Source organism: Neurospora tetrasperma (genome assembly GCF_000213175.1).
Source record: "Neurospora tetrasperma FGSC 2508 unplaced genomic scaffold NEUTE1scaffold_6, whole genome shotgun sequence".
Taxonomy (NCBI): Eukaryota; Fungi; Ascomycota; class Sordariomycetes; order Sordariales; family Sordariaceae; genus Neurospora; species Neurospora tetrasperma.
This window is the reverse complement of record NW_009799104.1, coordinates 626,977-645,474: the sequence shown is the minus strand read 5'-3', so window position 1 is coordinate 645,474 and position 18,498 is coordinate 626,977. Positions and strand designations below refer to the sequence as shown.

At 51.9% G+C, this 18,498-nt stretch overlaps 4 protein-coding genes across 4 annotated transcripts; 3 read left to right on the top strand and 1 right to left on the bottom strand.

Annotated features, from left to right (window-relative positions):
- Window positions 1-1,208: 1,208 nt before the first annotated feature.
- Window positions 1,209-3,294, top strand: NEUTE1DRAFT_87084 (uncharacterized protein; the record flags this gene model as incomplete). The annotated part of the gene is made up of 2 exons (XM_009855762.1): window positions 1,209-1,527; window positions 1,580-3,294. 2 exons carry the CDS (start codon window positions 1,209-1,211, stop codon window positions 3,292-3,294), a joined length of 2,034 nt encoding a protein of 677 aa, XP_009854064.1.
- Window positions 3,295-7,667: 4,373 nt separating this feature from the next.
- Window positions 7,668-10,492, bottom strand: NEUTE1DRAFT_131701 (uncharacterized protein; the record flags this gene model as incomplete). Its single annotated transcript, XM_009855761.1, has 3 exons — window positions 7,668-9,109; window positions 9,171-9,807; window positions 9,924-10,492. The coding sequence occupies 3 exons, from the start codon at window positions 10,413-10,415 to the stop codon at window positions 7,668-7,670; spliced, it is 2,571 nt and encodes an 856-aa protein (XP_009854063.1).
- Window positions 10,493-11,446: 954 nt separating this feature from the next.
- Window positions 11,447-12,175, top strand: NEUTE1DRAFT_103537 (uncharacterized protein; the record flags this gene model as incomplete). Its single annotated transcript, XM_009855760.1, has 3 exons — window positions 11,447-11,559; window positions 11,697-11,993; window positions 12,097-12,175. The coding sequence occupies 3 exons, from the start codon at window positions 11,447-11,449 to the stop codon at window positions 12,173-12,175; spliced, it is 489 nt and encodes a 162-aa protein (XP_009854062.1).
- Window positions 12,176-14,074: 1,899 nt separating this feature from the next.
- Window positions 14,075-16,614, top strand: NEUTE1DRAFT_68393 (uncharacterized protein; the record flags this gene model as incomplete). Its single annotated transcript, XM_009855759.1, has 2 exons — window positions 14,075-14,397; window positions 14,460-16,614. 2 exons carry the CDS (start codon window positions 14,192-14,194, stop codon window positions 16,444-16,446), a joined length of 2,193 nt encoding a protein of 730 aa, XP_009854061.1.
- Window positions 16,615-18,498: the final 1,884 nt, after the last annotated feature.

Genomic DNA, 18,498 nt, shown 5'->3' with positions numbered 1-18,498 from the left:
TCTAGAATAGTACCTACGATGGATGGCAGGAAGTTCGATTGGAATCCTCTTTATTTTCAATGTTCGACTCTTTCCTTTCCAAGCAACGCTGTAGATTGATGGTGATGATGGTTCGATCTTATCATTTCTGTTTTTTTCCAGCCGGATCCACTTCATCCCATGTTTAGCCTATGAGCCTGTTCTTAATTAGCATTACTAGTGCACGATTATTGTTATCTGCTCGATAGCTTTCACTACCTACCTTAAACATCCGCTCCTCCGTTGTTTGTCGGAAAGGTTTGTTGAGTTGTTGTTCCAAACCGTCTTTTGCTATTGCAATGATGCGGTCTTAAGCACTATGTTGTGGAACTCAAAACAACAAGAACCCAACAAAGCCCGCATGGCTCAGTGGTAGAGCGCATCACTAGTAATGATGAGGTCGTCAGTTCGATTCTGGCTGTGGGCATTTGATAACCATTTCTTTTGACTTTTTTTTCTTCTTTTCTTATTCGCTCTTCATCGTTCTTGTTTGGGAATCTCTTACGCGCAAGGTTTTTTTTTTTTTTTTTTTTTTTTTTTTTTCAAAAGGGGGTTGTTATTGTTGTCGTTGTCGTTGATGATGATTCGTTCCTGTAGTGTTGCTGTCTGCAATTTTTAGTTGTGATGGAGGGGGGGGGAGGGGGGGGGGAAGGGGGGGGAATGGAAGGAGGTGCAGGTTGATGCTTTTCACTTTCAATCTATGAGGCTGTTCGCGACTTCCGATTTATGATGGATCTTGACGGAACCGAACGGAAGATAGAGGGACGCTATTCAGTTTTCTTCTCTTCTTGTCTTTTTCTTTGTATTTTCCCCCCTCCTTCCCGGGCACTTTCTCGTAGCGTCACAACCAGTCGAAACTTTCGCCTCATATTACTCCGCGTTATATTTCATTCTTCGTCGAATACGACTGTAACCGAGTTCGATGACTTGGCAGCACTTGCAGCGCCACGGCTTTCATCACCAGTCAGCAGCGACCTAGCTTTGATATCAGAGGCTGCAATGGCGTCGGATCTCTTGATTGGGCGCGAAGCATGTTGATGTGCAGAGTCAGCTGAAGCCTGAAGCACAATAGGTGGAGAGGGCCTCTTGAGTAGTTGAGAGTCGGTCAGTCATCCTTACGATGTCTTCTCCATCCCCAGACCCTTCATCTCTATCTTTTTGTCTTCGATTGTCCTTATTAGACTTGCAAAATGTATCATTTACGTTACGATATACAGATGTTACGGGAACGCCTCAAGGATGCCGCTGCACCAGGCATATATACTCTGACAAAGTACTGCCTGAGGTGCAAGAATTTATGGCTTCCCCATGGTAAGGAGGCCGGCTGTGACGGAATTGGCTTCTCAGCCAGCTTAGGGTGCCGTTATTGCATCTTTCTGCTCAACGCTCTGAAGCACTTCGACTGGATGGAAGGCTTGCACTGTTATTTCAAGCTCAGCGGGCGTAAAGGGCGCTATTATTTGACGTCCTGGGTTTTTCATGTTCAGCTTGAGCTGTACACACCAAGGGGTGGGTATAAATTTTTTATTCGAGAGGAAAGTGCTAATACCGAAGCATTCAGGCCATCCGCCAGCTTGGCACGGTATCGCTCAAGACGCCAATCCCCTTGACGCCGTTCTGAGCGGCTCGCCTCAGACATCTGAAGCCTACGAGTTTATTCGTTCCTGTCTTCGAGACTGCGACGCCAACCACCCAGAATGCAAGATAGCAGGTCAAGGACTACCCACTCGACTGTTAGACGTACATCATGAAGGCGCTCAGCAAGTGAGACTGGTCGAGACGGAGTCGCTTCCTGTGGGGCACAGCACGACCTACATAGCCCTTAGCTACTGCTGGGGTGGACGGCAGAGTTTGACGCTGAAGTCCGAGAACCTGGAGGTCATGAAGTTGGGTCTTATGGTCTCCAGTCTGCCGCAGACGTTACAAGATGCCATCGCCGTCACCCGAGCGCTAGGCCAACAGTACCTATGGGTAGACGCTTTGTGCATTATCCAAAATTCTCCAAGCGATTGGGAAGTGGAATCGTCAAAAATGGCCTCGGTATACCGTGATGCCTATCTAACTATTGCTGCTGCTACTGCCTCCGACGTTACTCACGGGTTTTTATCTCGCAATTATCGGGAGTTAAACGCTTGGTACAAGGAGCCATATCACGAGGAATGGATCAATCAGGAAGCTTGCTCGACCATTTTAGGCGCCCGACGGATACACGAAGGTCTTGGGCATGCCGATGAACATCCCCGGGTTCCTGTGCTGCCCTGGAATCTTCGCGGGTGGACGTTGCAGGAGCAATTCCTCTCGAGAAGATTGCTCAAATATCATGCTTACGAGCTTCGCTGGGTTTGTCAAAACAAATCGGCCTGCCAATGTCGTTCGGACTTGAGTTGCAGGTTATTGGCCAAAGACCCGATGGATTCGCCCACGTACAGATTAGAATCTGCCCAGCTGGCACATGACTATTGGCGCCATATTGTTAATGACTATACTGCCCGCGAGCTTACCGATGCCCGTGACAAGCTACCCGCAATTTCTGGTCTCGCGCAAGTCTTTCAGCAAGTCATACAGTCTCCATATATCGCAGGCATTTGGGAAGACCGACTGTCTTTGGGTCTCTTATGGAGGGCTTTCGACGCAAGATATGCTCCCGAGCTTTACATAGCGCCTACCTTCTCTTGGGCGTCCATATCCTCGCGGGTTGAAACGATGTTTGAGCCTGGGGACTACGGCGTACGTGATAGATGGGTCTCTCACACTGTGGTCGAAGATACTTGCTCCATTGCCGATGGCAAAGATCCACTGGGTCGGGTGAAAGGTGGCTGGATCAAACTCCGTGGTTACATCTTCAAAGCGGCTTTAATCGACGACCCGAGGGGAGGTTTTGACTATAGGTATAAGGTCAAGACCAAATTTCTTGGAAAAGAAAGATTACGTCAAGACACCTGGCTAGAGGAATTCCTAGCCACAAACGAACATGGCGACGTGCAAAGATCTGTTCGTCGAATGCGCCAGCCCTCGGGCATAACTACACACGACAATGAGCCCCCAACATCCGAAATCAAGGACGGCGCTGTTGTATATTTGCTCCTGATTGGATATGTAACTTACAACTTAATCACTGTATTTTACTTCATGGGACTAGGGTTGTCAAGCGATAAACCCGGGATGTATGAGAGACTGGGTCTTATCTTATATTGTAAATCCAAGAAGAAGTTTGAAAAATTCAAGTCAGGTCTCATCGCTGCAGCAGACGACCACAAGGTGGTTACCATTGTTTGATGTTGGGGTTATCAATAATGTTCTTCAAGGGGTCACACATGTACCTATATATACGATTCTGTGCGGATCAGGGCTGGAGTTTCTGTTGGCTTGGAAATTGCAAGACATGTTGCGCGTTTTTTTTTTCTCCCTCATTACGTCTCTTATCTTTCTTCATGTCCTTGTATTGTCGTTGGAATTGTACTTCTACTTTATGACTGTTTATGAAGATCAATTCCTTCTCACACAAGGAGCTCGCACGTTCACCCACCATCAAGCACCCAGAGCCCCGATGACCGCGAAGCGGCACTGTCATTCTGCCGCAGAAAGATCCAACAGGACAGAATCTGATGGGATCAACACACCACAGAACGAAGACACACAATTAGTACTTACGTACCTGGTAAACGAGCATAGCAAGCTACCCGAGGGAGTTAAGGGTGAGCAGACAAGATACCTTGACCACACCTCGAAGTACTGGGAGACAAAGGCATCACAACACGCCTCACTCTGACACCCACTACCAAAATGACCGAGACGACCTACGATCAGGTAGCCGAGTGAGCAATCGTAAAGGTCACTAGGTAGGATTTTACAGCCAACGCCCAGCGGAACTAGTAGTCATACATTGACAGAGCAAATAGTGAGTGAATTGTCGTTTAATCCCACCAATAGTTAGGATAAGATATCATCTCCAAGTTTCTTTCTCCTCATCCCCCTTGTGGGCATGAAACCCAAGCAACATAACCAACATCAGGCACTCCCTCTTCTTGACAAGACACGACCAACTTGTTAGTGGTTAGGTTTAGTTTACCCCTAACTGAGTGAGTGAAAGAAAGATAACTATCCAAACCCAATTTCCGAGTGACTCTTCTCCTTCCTATACTACTCCCTGCCCGTGTCAATGCCCTAGATCCCAGCTGCGGATGAAGCTACCGTCCAGCGTCTCAGTTGCTTCACTTCCACTTCCACTTCCACCTCCATTCCCCTTCAAAGAAGGAAAACAAAAGCCAAAGTAGGTACCAAATGAAACCCTCGCAAAAGTCTCTCCATATCTATCCTTCCCCTCCCCTTCCAACCTCAGAAGCCATCAAGTCCACTCAATACCCAATAATCAGGCCATCTGAACCAAGGTACCTAGGTAGTCTTGAAGGACTAGCTGGCTGGCTGGCTGGCTAACCAACTCAGTTTTCGAGGTAGGTACAGGTAGTTTACCCTTATACGGGACCATGCTCGTACCATGATCCTTCGTCCAAGTCTTCTTCTCTATGCACTCCGCACACGGAACCTGCACGTTACTCGTACAGGCAAGCCCAGGTGTCGGGTCGTGTGGATCGAGCCTGTCGCATGAGCAGTATCTCTCGTCGTAAGTGACCTCCTGGGCCTCCGTGTATTTCATGAGATGCGAGCACGAGGTCCCGGCTTGACCGTGTAGAGTGTCTTTGCGAGAGGTCCAGTCGTGCTTGTGGAAGCCGGGGTAAAGGATGTGTTTGCACATGGTGGAGTGGTTGCTGTTGGCTTTCGCGGGGGTTTGTGGTTTTTTCTCTTCTTCTTTCGGGTTGTTGAAGGGGATGAGTCTGTAAAACATGAAGGATGAGTGGGTGAACTATGATGCGTTGATTCTACAAGGTGAGGTGAGGACTCTCCTCGGCTGTTGAGGAGTGAAAGTGCGTGCTTACTTGCTTGGATCCAAGGTTTTTGAAAGCGCTTGTAGAGAATAGACCAGCTAGATAGTAGATATTCAGGAGTTTCGGATCTGGATGTGTCTGCTTCTCTCACGATCAAACTTTCTGATGAGAGAGGCCTGCTCATTTTGTACTCGAGAGGCATCATCAGGCCGTCGAGGATGTCCACTGCGATACGCGCAGAGGTCAATGAAGAAATTTCCAGCAGGTCAACGAAGAAACCTCCAACATCGTCGGTTTCCTCGCGGTGGCCAAATCGATGAGAGGATATCAACAACCAACGGACCGGTGGTTCTCGAGGATGGGCGGCTGGAATCTCGACATTGAAGACTCCATAATCAAAGGAAAACACAGCGGATGATGATGTTGGTGAACATTCGTCTTTCGGAAATATCCAACTCGCTCATCGTTCATGACACTCGGTGACGGAGGTTGTCACGGAGACTTGATGATAAAGAAAACGCTGAGTTGGTGATATCGTTGATAATCGTGTAGTTCATTCGGCTCCGGACAACAGCCAACTAACCCGGGCTTGAGATCATAACTACCTGCCTGTTGAAGGCTCGAAGCGCCTTCGTCTCGATGTCCCAGCAAGTAAGAGCCGTAGCACACGCTTGAGCCATGACTCCTGTTTCCTTGGGAAACAAAAGAAAGAGATGGCCGCCTTGTTGGTACGTGGTTGCGCGTGTTCGAAGCGTGACCAACCTGCCGCTGATCTGTTAAGTGGATGAGGAGGAAGTCATTGACACTCCGTGATGAAAAGCATTCAGTCAAGAAACAGATCTTTCAAGACCAGACCAACTGCACAATACCTTGATCGTTCATAAAGACTTGGGGATGCTGTGAATTAAGTACCTATCTACCTACCTACCTACCCGGCCGAGATCATCATTGTGATGTCGAGGTAGGTAGATATGTAGTGAAATACACTCACTACCTTGGTGCCACGAGAGATCTCAAAGAGCCGCAGAACAAGTGATGGCGAAGTCAAGTGTACAAACAACAAGTTTGATACAGTGTCGAAGAGTGCGTGCACGTCGACATCCCTGACCGCCACCTTGTAGACCGAGACGGGTCGTTGGTGATAAATTTTCTTGATATACTTTACGTAGTGGTTTGTTGCACCACGGTCTAGGCGTTGGGAATGCATAGCAAAATCTAAAATGGTTTGATGATAGAAAGAAGAGAAAAAAAAAAGGTCCGGGTGTCAGACCCGAGACAAAGGGCATGCGTTCATAAGGGACCAAAATCATAGAGGATGTAAATATGGATGAGAGGTATGGTAGGCTGACGTGACAGGACAAGATGTTGATTCAGTGCCTTGAATTCTGGATTACTTTAATTAGGTACCTCGGCGAGGAAAGTGGGGATATGAGTGAAGAGGAAAGAACACGGACTGGTCTCAGTAATATCCAAGATCACAAAGATAGATTCATGACTGTGGTAAAAGAAAAGTGGAAAAAGGGAGAAGAGGGGTGAAACCAACAAGTCTGGGTACTTGGGAGCCAGAACATGGTGGTGAATGGAGTAGGATGCAAATACAGGGTGTCTATTATATCTGATACCCGATGAGCTGGTGAACCGGTGAACCGGTGAGTTTGGCCAGGGAGGGAACCTGGAAAGCTGAGGTGGGGGAGGGTTGGCAGGGCTTGACTAGTAGTCAAACATGGTCGAGGCTGGAGAGGATGTTTGTCACCTTGGTCTGGATTTGTGGTGGCTTTCCGATATCTGGACATGGGTTGAGGCGGCTCGTTGAGGCGGCTCGTTGGGCTGGTTGGGCGGTATTAGGATGCGGATGGGGATTCAAATTGGGGATAACCACAATCATTGTTCATAAAAAGACGAGTGTCCGAAGTCATATTAACTCACAGTGCCCCCCCTTCACTTGATCACATCATTTGACCAGGCTGGTTCCTCAGACGAGACTTTCTCTTTTTTTACTCGCTACCCAAAAAATCCTTTGCTTTACCTTATCGAAGTTACATGTACATAGAAAGAAAAACCAAGTGTACATCAGCGCAGTAGTGTTGATAGGGATTAAAAAAGAAGTATTAAGTGTTAATATAAGAGTGAGCGTAAGCCGCTAAAGCCGCTCCCCCTCCCGTCTCTCTTTCCTTCCTAAAAAGCCAGAGGACTAAACAAAAAAAAAACAAAAAAAAATCAAGCCACATCTTCTTTGCTGCTTCTGCTGCTGCCATGCCACGCGGGAAAAAAAAGGGACGCGTATAAAAATCAGACATCAGTATGTAAGTAGTGCCAAGCCCAACCGTGAGGAAAAAAACGACCGACCAACCAGACCAATCACCAGTCTAGAATGTGTGAGAGTGAGAGTGTAAGCGAGAGTGCTGCGCGCGCAAAGTACATGAAATAAGAACAACCCGCAAACATGATTCCTGTTTCCTTTTCCCCCCTTTGTGACACCTGTCCCTGTTCTTTCTTGTTTTGTTGTTTTGCGAGAGAGTAGAAGTCCGGTCTCAGACCTAGGACTCCGCGTTTCAAGGCTGAGCGAGACAGTCAAGGGGTAAGGTTCAGGTAGCTAGGTAACTCCCCCAACCAACGTAGAACACCCAGACTGTCAAATCATCAAAAGTACATTTTGCTCACCCTCAGGGATACTGCAAACCAATCGCTCGCTTCCCATGCTGTCGTCATTCCATGCCAGCAGTCTTACAGTATAATCCAACAAATTTCAATCCATCAGCCAGCCCATCATAGTCGCAGCTCCCTGACGATCTGCTCCGCCAAGGCCTTGTACTGCCATGTGTTTCCGGCGAGCCTCTTGAACTGGACACCGTGGAGACTGACAATCGGAACCTTGACGATCAAGATCTCGAATTCGATCTCGTTGCCGCCTTCGGTCATTACCGTCGGTTGGCGTTCAGCGTGGTTGATGCTGGGTGTGTGGCGACAGCTGAAGCCACCCTTGATCTCATTGAACTCCACGCCAAGCACCCGCAACACTCGCTTAATATCCGCCCGTATTTCTGAGAGAGGTTTGGTCGAGGTTGTGGATACGCTGAAGATACCCTTGAGGAACACAGGCTTGACCAGATCGGGATCTTCGGGCTCTAGCCTCTCGTTGGAACCGCCCGAGGTCTCGCCTCTTATGTCGCTATCCACCAGCTCAGCATCCGTCTCTTCGCGGACAGAGTGGTGGTGGCTCTGGTAGCTTCTTTGTGGCTCTGTAGTTTGTGATTGAGCCTGCTGAGCAGCAGCCTCAGCCTCGCGCTTGGCTCGTCGCATCTGGATAGACTCCCTACGAGCGTGACCGAGCGACTTGGCGCGCATGGACATGGAACCCCGAATGGGCGGCTTGCCGTCCGTTGAGTTAGCTGTCGCTGGAGGCTCCTTTCGCCTGTCACGGGTGCTAAGTCTGCGGAGGATACCGGCGGCCGTGCTCTCTTTCTTAGCGGGGACCATATCGGGCGACAGTAGGCCACCCTGGATGGGCTCCCTAGGCTGATCCTCACTGTGCGACCTTGTCCTTTGTCGGCTCCGTGGCTCAGCATTGTGGACAGGCTGTGGCGGCACGATATCGGCGAGGGAATGCTTCTCCTTTGGTCGGATAACGGGAGAAGGAGGTACTGGCATCACTGTCTGTGATGACGAAGGTGGAGGCTGCTGTGCCTTGGATGGTTGTTGCAAGTCAATGTAGACGTGGTTGCGTTCGCGCTCGAGCTTTTCGCGGACTAGGTAGTAGATGGAAATAAGAGGATCGAACGCGTTGAGAGGATCATCGCCAAGGGAAAGACCCTCTGAACTGGCGGCAGTCAGCGTGTCCTTGCTCGTCACCGAGTTCCTTCTCTTGTAGAAATCGAAACCAAAGCCACGCTTCTTCTCGGCATCCTTCGCGATTGGTTCCGGTCGTTCTCTCTCCTTCTCGAGGCGGCGCACAGCGGCCTGGTACTTGGGCGACTTGATGCGCTTGGTCAACTCTGCTGTGATATACTCTGGAGGCCCAAACTTGAAACCAGTCATCTGCGAGATGACTTCGGGGTCGAGGGGAAGCGTCAGGGGCTCGCGGCGCGGGAGGTAGTTATCGGGAGGTCCGTTGTAACCCTTGAGCATCCAAGGGTGGTTCATGACCTCCTGCATGGTGGCTCGCTGCTTGGGGTCAGTTACCAACATGCGCGAGATCAGGTGCTTGCATTCTGCAGACAGCCAAGTTAGCATAACTTTGAGCGGAGCCAGGAACTGAGTGTTGACACATACCCGAAGAAAGCCAGTTGGGATAGTCAACCGCGCCCTTCTTGATTTTCTGATGGAGAGCGGGCATGTATTGGTCGTCAAACGGAACCTTGCCGCACACCAACACAAACAGAACGACGCCAAAGCTCCATACGTCAACCTCGGGTCCGGTATACGGCCTTGCCTGCAGAAGCTCAGGCGCGGCAAAGTACAGACTGCCGCAGTATGTCTTGAGTTTCCTATCCTCCTCTGGGGAGAAAAGGTTGCTGAGACCGAAATCGATAATCTTGATGTCGCCAGTCTTGCTGATCAGGATGTTCTCGATCTTCAAGTCGCGATGGACAATGCTGTTGCGGTGGCAATAGTCGACGGCGCTGGCTATTTGGCGGGCGAACTTGCGAGCCTGCTTCTCCTTGAGCTTACCGTGGGAAATGATGTAGTCCAGCATTTGGCCGCCATTAACGTATTCAAAAAGCATGTACCAATGCCACCTTGTTCGCAAGTTATCGCGGAGCCCGCAAATGTACTGATGGTTCAGAAGGCTAACGATAGCCGCCTCACGGGCGTTACGGTCTTCCCTAGCGGCATCGGCCTTTTCACGCTCTTCCCTCGACTGTCGGCCATCGTCGGGCGATACTCTTTCGATGATCTTGCAGGCGACCTGAACACGCGGAAACAAAGGTAAAGAGTTAGCCACAGAAACGGAACAAACGAGATGTCGCGTTTGATGGGTTGACTTGCCAATTCGTTGGTGCCCTCCTTTTTCGCCAACTTGACCTTACCCATGCTACCTTGACCAATCGTCTTGATGAAGGCATAGTTACCGGATGGCGCGGGGATCACGGTACGGTATCGCTGCTTGGTAGTGCCAGTGGCACTGCGGTGTGTCGAGACGCCGGCGTCGGCGCCATTGCGATGGTCGTCCCCGGCGCTGGCGTGGCCGTGGGGAGCGGCGGCGGCAGCAGCGGCAGCGGACATGTCGGGCTGCTGCTGATGGTGATACTGCTGCTGTTGTTGTGAAGAATGGGGGTGGTGTCTCGACGATGTGGCCGTGGAGGTGGTGGTGGTAGTGGTAGCTGCTGTGGTGGCTCCTGAAGCAGATCGCTGACTGCTCCGGCGGTGGGGACGCGAGGCTTCAGCTCTGTTGGTTGATTCGGACCGCGGCAGTGGTGGCTCGGGTCGTGATGTGGTAGGAGGACGCCGAGTCCGAACAGACTGTGATCGGATGGGGAGTTCGGCGGCGGCGCCAGAGGAGAGTGTCGTCGCCATTGGGGGGGTGGAGAAAACGCGTGTGGTGGTGGTCCTGAGGTACTCTTCTGGTCCGTCTGTAGCAAAGGGGATTTCCCAGGGTGATGGAGCCGGGTTGGCGGTAGGGCGGTCGGAGTGCTAATCCCTAGTCGCAGCCGGGGGAGGACGGGGGTCGGGGGTGTTTGTTGGTGTTGGGTGGAATCTCAATGGGCGAAGCCAATGAAGTCGAGTATAGACGAGTAGAGATGACTAGTCCACTAAATAGGGATCTGGATACGGCGTTTGGTCGATTACGAGGGTGGGTGGTGGAGGGCGGATACCCGTGTCGTGGTAGGTTATTGTCCGGACTGACCTCGTGGTGCAAGTCGCAAGATTACAGTCGGGGCCCGGGAGCCTAATTCAGGACCACGCCCAGGGCTCAGGTACAAAGCGAAATGGGCGGAATGGGGAAAAGTGGTCTCGAGCGATCCACGCAAATTCGGTTGCGAGAGAGAAGCAGTGGAGAGGGAATGTATGTAGAGGTCGGGTAGGTGAGGTGTGAAAATGCAAGGAGGGACCAGAGCGAAATGCTGCTGGTGCTGGACTGCCCGCTGCCGACGATCCAGGATTCGGGGGGTGTTGTGGTGCAGGGCAGTGTTGCAAGTTGAGATGAAGCACCTCAGCAAAAAGTGGTGCAGATTCTTGGGAGGAGCAGAGCAGTGGAAGTGCAGTCCGCAGTTCTGGCGGAGAAGGGAACTTGTGAACAAGGAAGACGGGACGGGAGCTTGGGTCTCTCTAGGTAGAGGTACGTAGCCTCGGCCCGTGCTTCGATTGGATCAGAATTGCTTCAACCTTGGCAGCCCGATGTGTCAAACGGAGGAACCTGAACCTCGAGACGGCCTTCCCGACACCAGCAACTCTTTCTTTCTTTCTTGGTGCCGACGGGGGGATGTAAGAGAACTTGAAGTGGAAGTGGTCTGTAAAAATGCCCGGAAAGACTTGGTAATTGTCATGTGGCTTATTGCCTGTGTTGTCCGTGGCCGACGGGACCTGGAATCGGGATCGCGGAAGCAATGTCAGTGGAGACAGCATGCGAGCACACCTACCTAGCACACTCTAGTGAAGGGGAAGCCTCTGGAGATGGGCCCGCTGCGAGGTTGACAAGAATTGGTGGTTGGGTTTTGTAGTGAGACAGACGGGGCGAACGGGGCGCCCTGGACAAGGGACTTGGAGTGGGCCTACCGTATGTCTTTAGTGTTACTGCTCAAGGTACTCCTGCCTCCCCTCTGTTAACACATGAGAACGTTTCTGTCCGCCTTCAAGTGTCACCGCCAGGTCGACCGCCTTTGGGAAAGAGATCAGGCCGATATCAAAACAACACAGATCTGGGGTCAAGCCATTCAGCATGATTCCAGACATCCTCGGAACCATGCCGGCGGGTATGGTTTATTTGTCAAGTCATTTTCCAGTTCTTGGGGTGAAACATGAGGTTACGTTGAAGATGGGAGCGCGCTTAACCACCACCGATGGCACTATACCGAACGCTAAACATTCAGCCTCTGGCAACTCACTCCGGGACATTGAAAATGAGAGGCACAGTAAACCTAACGAACAGACGAGGTCATCACCAACGGCTACAGTATGGTTCTCTTTCTCCTCCTGACTGTTGCCTCGAACGGTCTTCTCCAAATATTCATTTGTTGGGGACCACGGAGGGACCCAGCATCCCAAGGCAATCCGGCATCTCATTTGTGAATTGCAGTCACGATGAGAAACAAAGGACAAGGAAGGAAGGTTTCTGAACCCACATATGGGTACACTACAGTTGTCGTCCATGATCGTCCTTCTTGGCCGGCGCCCACATCCACCCTTCCACCACAACATGTTTCCCCCCCTCGAAAGCCCCTGAAGCCATTCCGATAGCCACTCCTTCGACTCGAACTGTGACATGTTCAACGGTGACTAATCGACCCCTCTACATCAATCAGCATATGGCACCCTGGACAGAAAATCTCGGTGGATGGCCGGTGAAATGCCTCCTCATGGTCTCTTACAGCCCGGATCGGGATCCGCTGTTGGCGTGGTGGGGATCTTGACGGCCTGCCCTCCGCCGCGGACCTCTTGATTCGTTCTCGACCAAGGCCGGTCCCCGACTCCCCAATGCCACGTCTACAGCACGCGGAAAAGGCCCGGCGACCTTCGAGAAGGATGCAACTCCTGGATCCGATCTGACTGGCCAGAAGCTGGGGTTTAGAGATGGGCGGCTTCAGACTGGTGCCAACAAACAATTCAGGAGATAGTCAATGCTTGTCTCCGGGACATCCTTTTTGAGCGGTTTCAGCTCGGACGGGAACTCTCAGATTTGCGATCTTCTTTCTTGACTGACACATCTCGAAAGAAGGAAGCTCTCTGTGCCACACCGCAGCCTTGATACTGCGACATTGGATATCGCGTCGCGCTCTCCGGAACGGCGGCCGTGTGTCAGGCCTGCGACTTGCGGGGAAGCTTCATCCAATGGCAGCATTGGTGCGGTGAGCGTTCCCTTTTGGAGTGCAAGGCACCAAAGCTTATCACCAGACTATTTTCAAGGAAACGGAATTGAGCTGAGTTGACAAGGGACGGAATGGTGGATGGTGTACTATGCAACCTTCTTCTTCTTCTGACTCTTGTTTCTGGCTGTTCCCATCACCTCAATCACCAGAAGTAGTCGGTGTTGTACAGCATGAGACAGCCGTTTCTCCTTGCGCGGGAGACATTTGAAGGCATTTGTTCACTCCCTTGGAATCTCGCGGTATCCACGTCGAAAGATCTGAAACGCCACAAAGGAATTTCGAGGATATGCAACAAAATGCGTAAAAAAAACAAAAAGCACCGAGATATCACGGATCGACCAACAATGCGCATCGGATATTGATTGCCAGCTGAAATGATATCATGCTGCGGATCAAAGCGATGTTTCCAGGACAGGAATATGATCTCCTCCAGGTTGTTGTTGGGTTACGGTTATCACCTCATGCGGGGTTTCCAACCGTCTAGTCGTCCTCAACAGCTTGGTGAAGCTCCAATGTGTGTCTCCTTCATCCGTGTTTGGTTTGTTCAGAAAATGAAATTTCGTCGGCTTCATTGTTTCATGATGCCGAGCAAACAACCGGGCTGCATTCCGCGGGCCGAGATGCTGCAGGCACTTCAGTTGGAAGTCCATTTTCTGCCATCTGAAGCTTGGCTCGGCGCCAGCGAACGGGCGCCCGGATCCAGCCGGTCGGGAGAGCCCGGTTCCACGGTCTGATACTATTGATTTGACATTGACTGTGGCTAAAGTTGGCCTACGCTTTCTACACTAATTCATTCTGATGCTTCCACCGTCAATTGAGTTTCAACTTCCACTTGTAGACGTAGTGACCAAATGTCCAGTCTCGAGTCTTTCAACTCTCTGGCCTCAACGCCCAGCCGGTCTTGTAAAATCACCAAAGTTTCAGGGCACCTTCTCAGGGACAGCCCCTGTCGTCGAGCGCCGTCCCCGCATCGCCCAGCGGCAGAATGACCCCGCTCCGTTCTTAGATCTGGTACCGCCTTCCCTTTTGACCAATGACATGCCTGCCCCTGCCGGCAGCTGACCAAGCAGCACCCGGAGCAGGGCAAGGCTGAACAGCACCCTACCCAGTAAATTTAGCGACCGTCGCGTTCTGTAGTGTAGCTCACGACTGGAACCACCACACCAATCTAGCGTGCATGTGCCTTTGCTGAGCTTCAGCCTCGGATTCCATACGGTAATTTGTCAACAAACGATTCCACCACCACTTCGACCACACGTCCTCTCCATGTCCTACAAGAGGTCACGCGCAACTTTCGAGGCCGACCTTACTGCTCAGCAATCACCATACGTTTTCTTCGGGACACCTCTTCCGCCGCGCGACCCCGAAGTTCGCGACGATGGATCCTACGTACCGATATGGAAGCAGGAGGTGAGGGACGAGCGAGGGAGGAAAAGACTACACGGCGCATTCACAGGAGGATTCAGTGCAGGGTATGTATAGCTCCTCTTCAAATGACCGCTCTCTGTTTTGCTAACGGCAACCTCTTCACTAGCTACTTTAACACCGTCGGCTCCAAAGAAGGATGGACACCCTCGACATTTGTCTCGTCACGCACGAACCGCCACAAAGATACCCCGAAAGCTGTCCAACAACGACCGGAGGACTTTATGGACGAGGAGGATCTTGCCGATGCTGAAGAAGCCAAGAAGATCCAGACCAACGCCGCCTTCGCCGGGCTAGGCTCGACCGCGAACGATGCCACACGAGCGAGCGGCCTCATGGGCCTCTTTCGTCCCCAGGGTGAAACCATGGGTGTGAAACTACTCAAAAAGATGGGCTGGAGGGAAGGTCAAGGCATTGGCCCCAAGGTGCGGAGGAAAGCGCGGCTCGAGCTGCAAAACGATGCGACCGCGCAGACGGAGACTTTTCTCTTTGCGCCGGAAAATGTACCCATGATTGCATTTGTGAAGAAGACGGATCGCAAGGGCTTGGGATACGCGGGAGAGAGCGGACTGACGCCAATTGGTCGATCGGCGGGGTCAAAGAAAGGCAGTCACGGTGACACGGACGACGAAGACGAGGACGACTACGGCGCACTAGGACGACCCAAACTCACAATAGGCGGGGGCCGAAAGAAGGAAACGAGCCAAATTCGAGGAGGCATAGGGATAGGTATCCTGAACGATACCGGCTCAGACGACGAAGACCCATACGAAGTCGGTCCCAAAATATCCTACAACCGAGTAATAGGCGGAGACAAGAAGAAAAAGAAGGCTACGATAGCGGCCAACCCGACGCTACAAGCAAAACCAAAGTTTATCACCAAGAAAGCAGCATCGTCGATATTAGGCAAAGTAGGGTTAGGGGTCCGCAAATGCCACGACGGCCGCCTACCACTGGACGGCTTTGTCTTCGGCAAGGAATCCGACGCGCTCACAACCGAAATCAATTCCGAAGGAAAATACCCGCCTCCCCAGATCCCTCCAGGGTGGGTATCTTCCAGGACGCCCAAACCGGAATCCGCCGGCGGGTCTCCTGCAAACTACGTCTCAACAGCCGACGTAGCCAAAGCCTCGACCCTCGACCCCAAAGCCCGCGCCGCTCTCCTTGGCGAAAAGCAGTTACCCGGAAAATCCGTCTTTGACTTCATCTCCCCGGCCTCTCGCGACCGTCTCGCCGCCGTCACGGGCCGCTCCGACCTGCCGCAAGCTCTCGGCGAAGTGCCGGCCGCCTACGCCCGCAGTGAAGCCGAAAAGCAGCAAGAGCTTCTCGATCGCGTTCCCAAACTCGACAAGGAAACCGCCATTGCCGCCATCTCGCGTGGCATCGGGGGTGGCGCGCCCTATGCGGAAGACGAGGAGAAGCGCGCACGGTACAGAGGCTATTTGGAGGTCCAGGCGGGGTTCAGACCGCAATTACCACCGAAACCGGCGAAGTTGACGGATGAGGAGTGGCTGAGGGAGTTTCATGAGTTTTTCAATTGCGCGAGGATCTTTAAGCCGATGACGGGGTTCATGGCTAGTCGGTTTACTACGTCGTCTTCTACGAAGTCCTCGGCATCAACTACGGGAGACACGAAGGAGGTGGTGTCAAGGCCGCCGCCAAAACCAGAAGACCCGGCAGAGGAAGCGGCGAGATTGGGCATGTTTGGCACCATGACTAGGTCGGTTACGGATTTTTATCCTACGAGACTGTTGTGTAAACGGTTTGGAGTTAAGCCGCCGGCGCATGTTCAGCCGGATAATTACGATGCCACTAGTGGGAAGAAGAAGGATGACGTTTGGTCGCAGTTCCAGTCGTACGGGTATCAGGGTGGAGGAGGACCCGGTACTGTGGAGAGGGAATTGTTGGGGTTGGAGTTTGGGAGTACTGGCGGCGGAGGAGGGAGTACAGCCATGGCTGATTTAGAAAGAGGCGGAGAGGCACAGAAGCCTGCTGCTGTGGTACTTGATACGTCAAGGAATGAAGCGTTGGAAGGGAAGAGGCCGGGTGATGAAGTGTTTAAGGCCATTTTTGGGGATAGTGATGATGACGAGTGATGGAGTTTTGGAAGAACCTTGATGGTTTATGAAGTACCCTGATGGCCAAGTAGGTCAGGGGCAGGGTTAGGGTTGTACCCACATGTGTCACCAACAGACACTGAAGTACAGAGGTGTGAATAGGATCACTCACCAACCAAAATTCAAAACCTATAGAGCTTTCGAACAGCATACTTAATTCTCCCCAAATTGTTATATGCACGAGACAGTGACAACCGGTAACCGTGATGTTGGTCTGTCGACTTGATGATTGGTTGGTAGACGGGCGGCTACAGAATAAGCGGGACTAACAATTGGCAGCTCGAGCAGTGATTGGCAATTCCAGCGCCTCAGCGGTAATTTCACAGCGTGACAGCACCAGTACCCCTTGCTCGGTCTTTGCATTTCCATCCGGGGGGGGGGGGGGGGGATCCATCGAGGTGCTGCAAGTTGCAGACTGGAGTGCCCTGAACATCCTTGAACCATTTCTTGTCTGTGTGTCAATCGAATCGATGTCAGTGTGAATGCCGTCGGTGCTGTCAACTTTGACAACCCAGGCAGGTACGGGTTGTTGTGCTTGCAGGATTCGCCTGTCGTCTCCCGTCTTGCCGTCCCGTCTTCTTGTTTCTTTTCGCGTCATGTCTTTACAATACTACAGTACCTACCTTACATGCTAATCTAGTCTAAGAATGGACCTGCCTCTCACGCCAGAGATACAGGTCCCTCGGTTGTTCTTTGAAGTAGGTAGTGTGGTTTCCTCTTCAAGGTAACGTATGTATCTTCTTTGTTTGCTTGTTTAGGACATCCATCTCCACCAAGTTCATGTCGAGTCCATTACCACGGTGTCCTTCCAGAAAGCAAAACCTGTCACGAACGAACGACCCTTTTTATGATTCTGGACCGTTCACTTCCGCCCGGACCATCTCAGACGACCTAGGGAAGGGACCAGGGCCATGTAATTAGACGATTGGACCAGCTAGCGTGCAGCCTAGTCCAGGCGATCTACCTCAGATTGGGCAGTGGAGGCTCGCAGTTAATTACGCCCAGGTACTTGCTGGGTATATCAGCCATGGTAATAGCATCCCACTCTCCCCGAAGAGGAACCCCAATCTTACTTTAGCCCTTCACCTAATCCTAATCCCCGACCATTGTCCGCCAACAACATCATTCATCCGTCCCATCCAATTCAACAAAGTCGCGCCGGGTTCCCACCATTGCCGTCTCCATCGATTTCATGCAATCAATTAATTGATTGACTGTGTGTGTGTGTGTGTCCGTCCCAGGCCCCGTTAGAGGTAAGGTCCATCAAGCAAGACTCTTGATGGGAACACACGAGGACGAGGTGGAAATGGAAAGAATGTCAGGAAGCAAACACACAACACTCCATCGCTGTCGCTGTCATCACCACCACCCACCTTGAGGAACAACACTGTGACGACTGGGTCCATGGAAACTTGGCTAACGTTTCTTCGGCTCCCCCAGCTTTATCCGTCACGTCCCTACAGGTAGCCCCTTATATTAGATACCAAATCACGACCGAATTAATTCCCAATTGCGACACCCACCCCCGTCGTCACCCTGTCTGCGCCGCGAGATTCCAGCTGCTCGTCCCCCGGGCCCATCTTCAACCTCCCTCCACATCACCACAGGACCTCTCGCCTTTCTCTCCCCAAACGGCGTAGCGCAGAAGCAGACTCTGGATTGCTACCCGACCTGGACCTGGACCTGAACCTGAACCTGAACCTGGACAACCTAGCCCTGGATCACCATCACCTGCCCGACGACAACAACACCACCGCCATACCCGAGACACTTCTGCCGGGTCTTGTCTGCTTCACTGCAGAGGTCAACGACTTCTGTCGCTCAACTACTACTACCACCGCCGCTGTCGCCGGTCCTGAGCCACCATCGGCTACTCGTTCTCCGCCACCCCAATACCCGGCGTCCGAGTCCTCTTCAGCTGGACGACCTCCGCCTTTCTCGTCGCTCTTTGCCAGTCCATCAGCGGACCCCGAACTTTCCAACTCAGCATCCGTCTTTGAACCATTCGACAGCAAGTACGCTGCCGTTTCA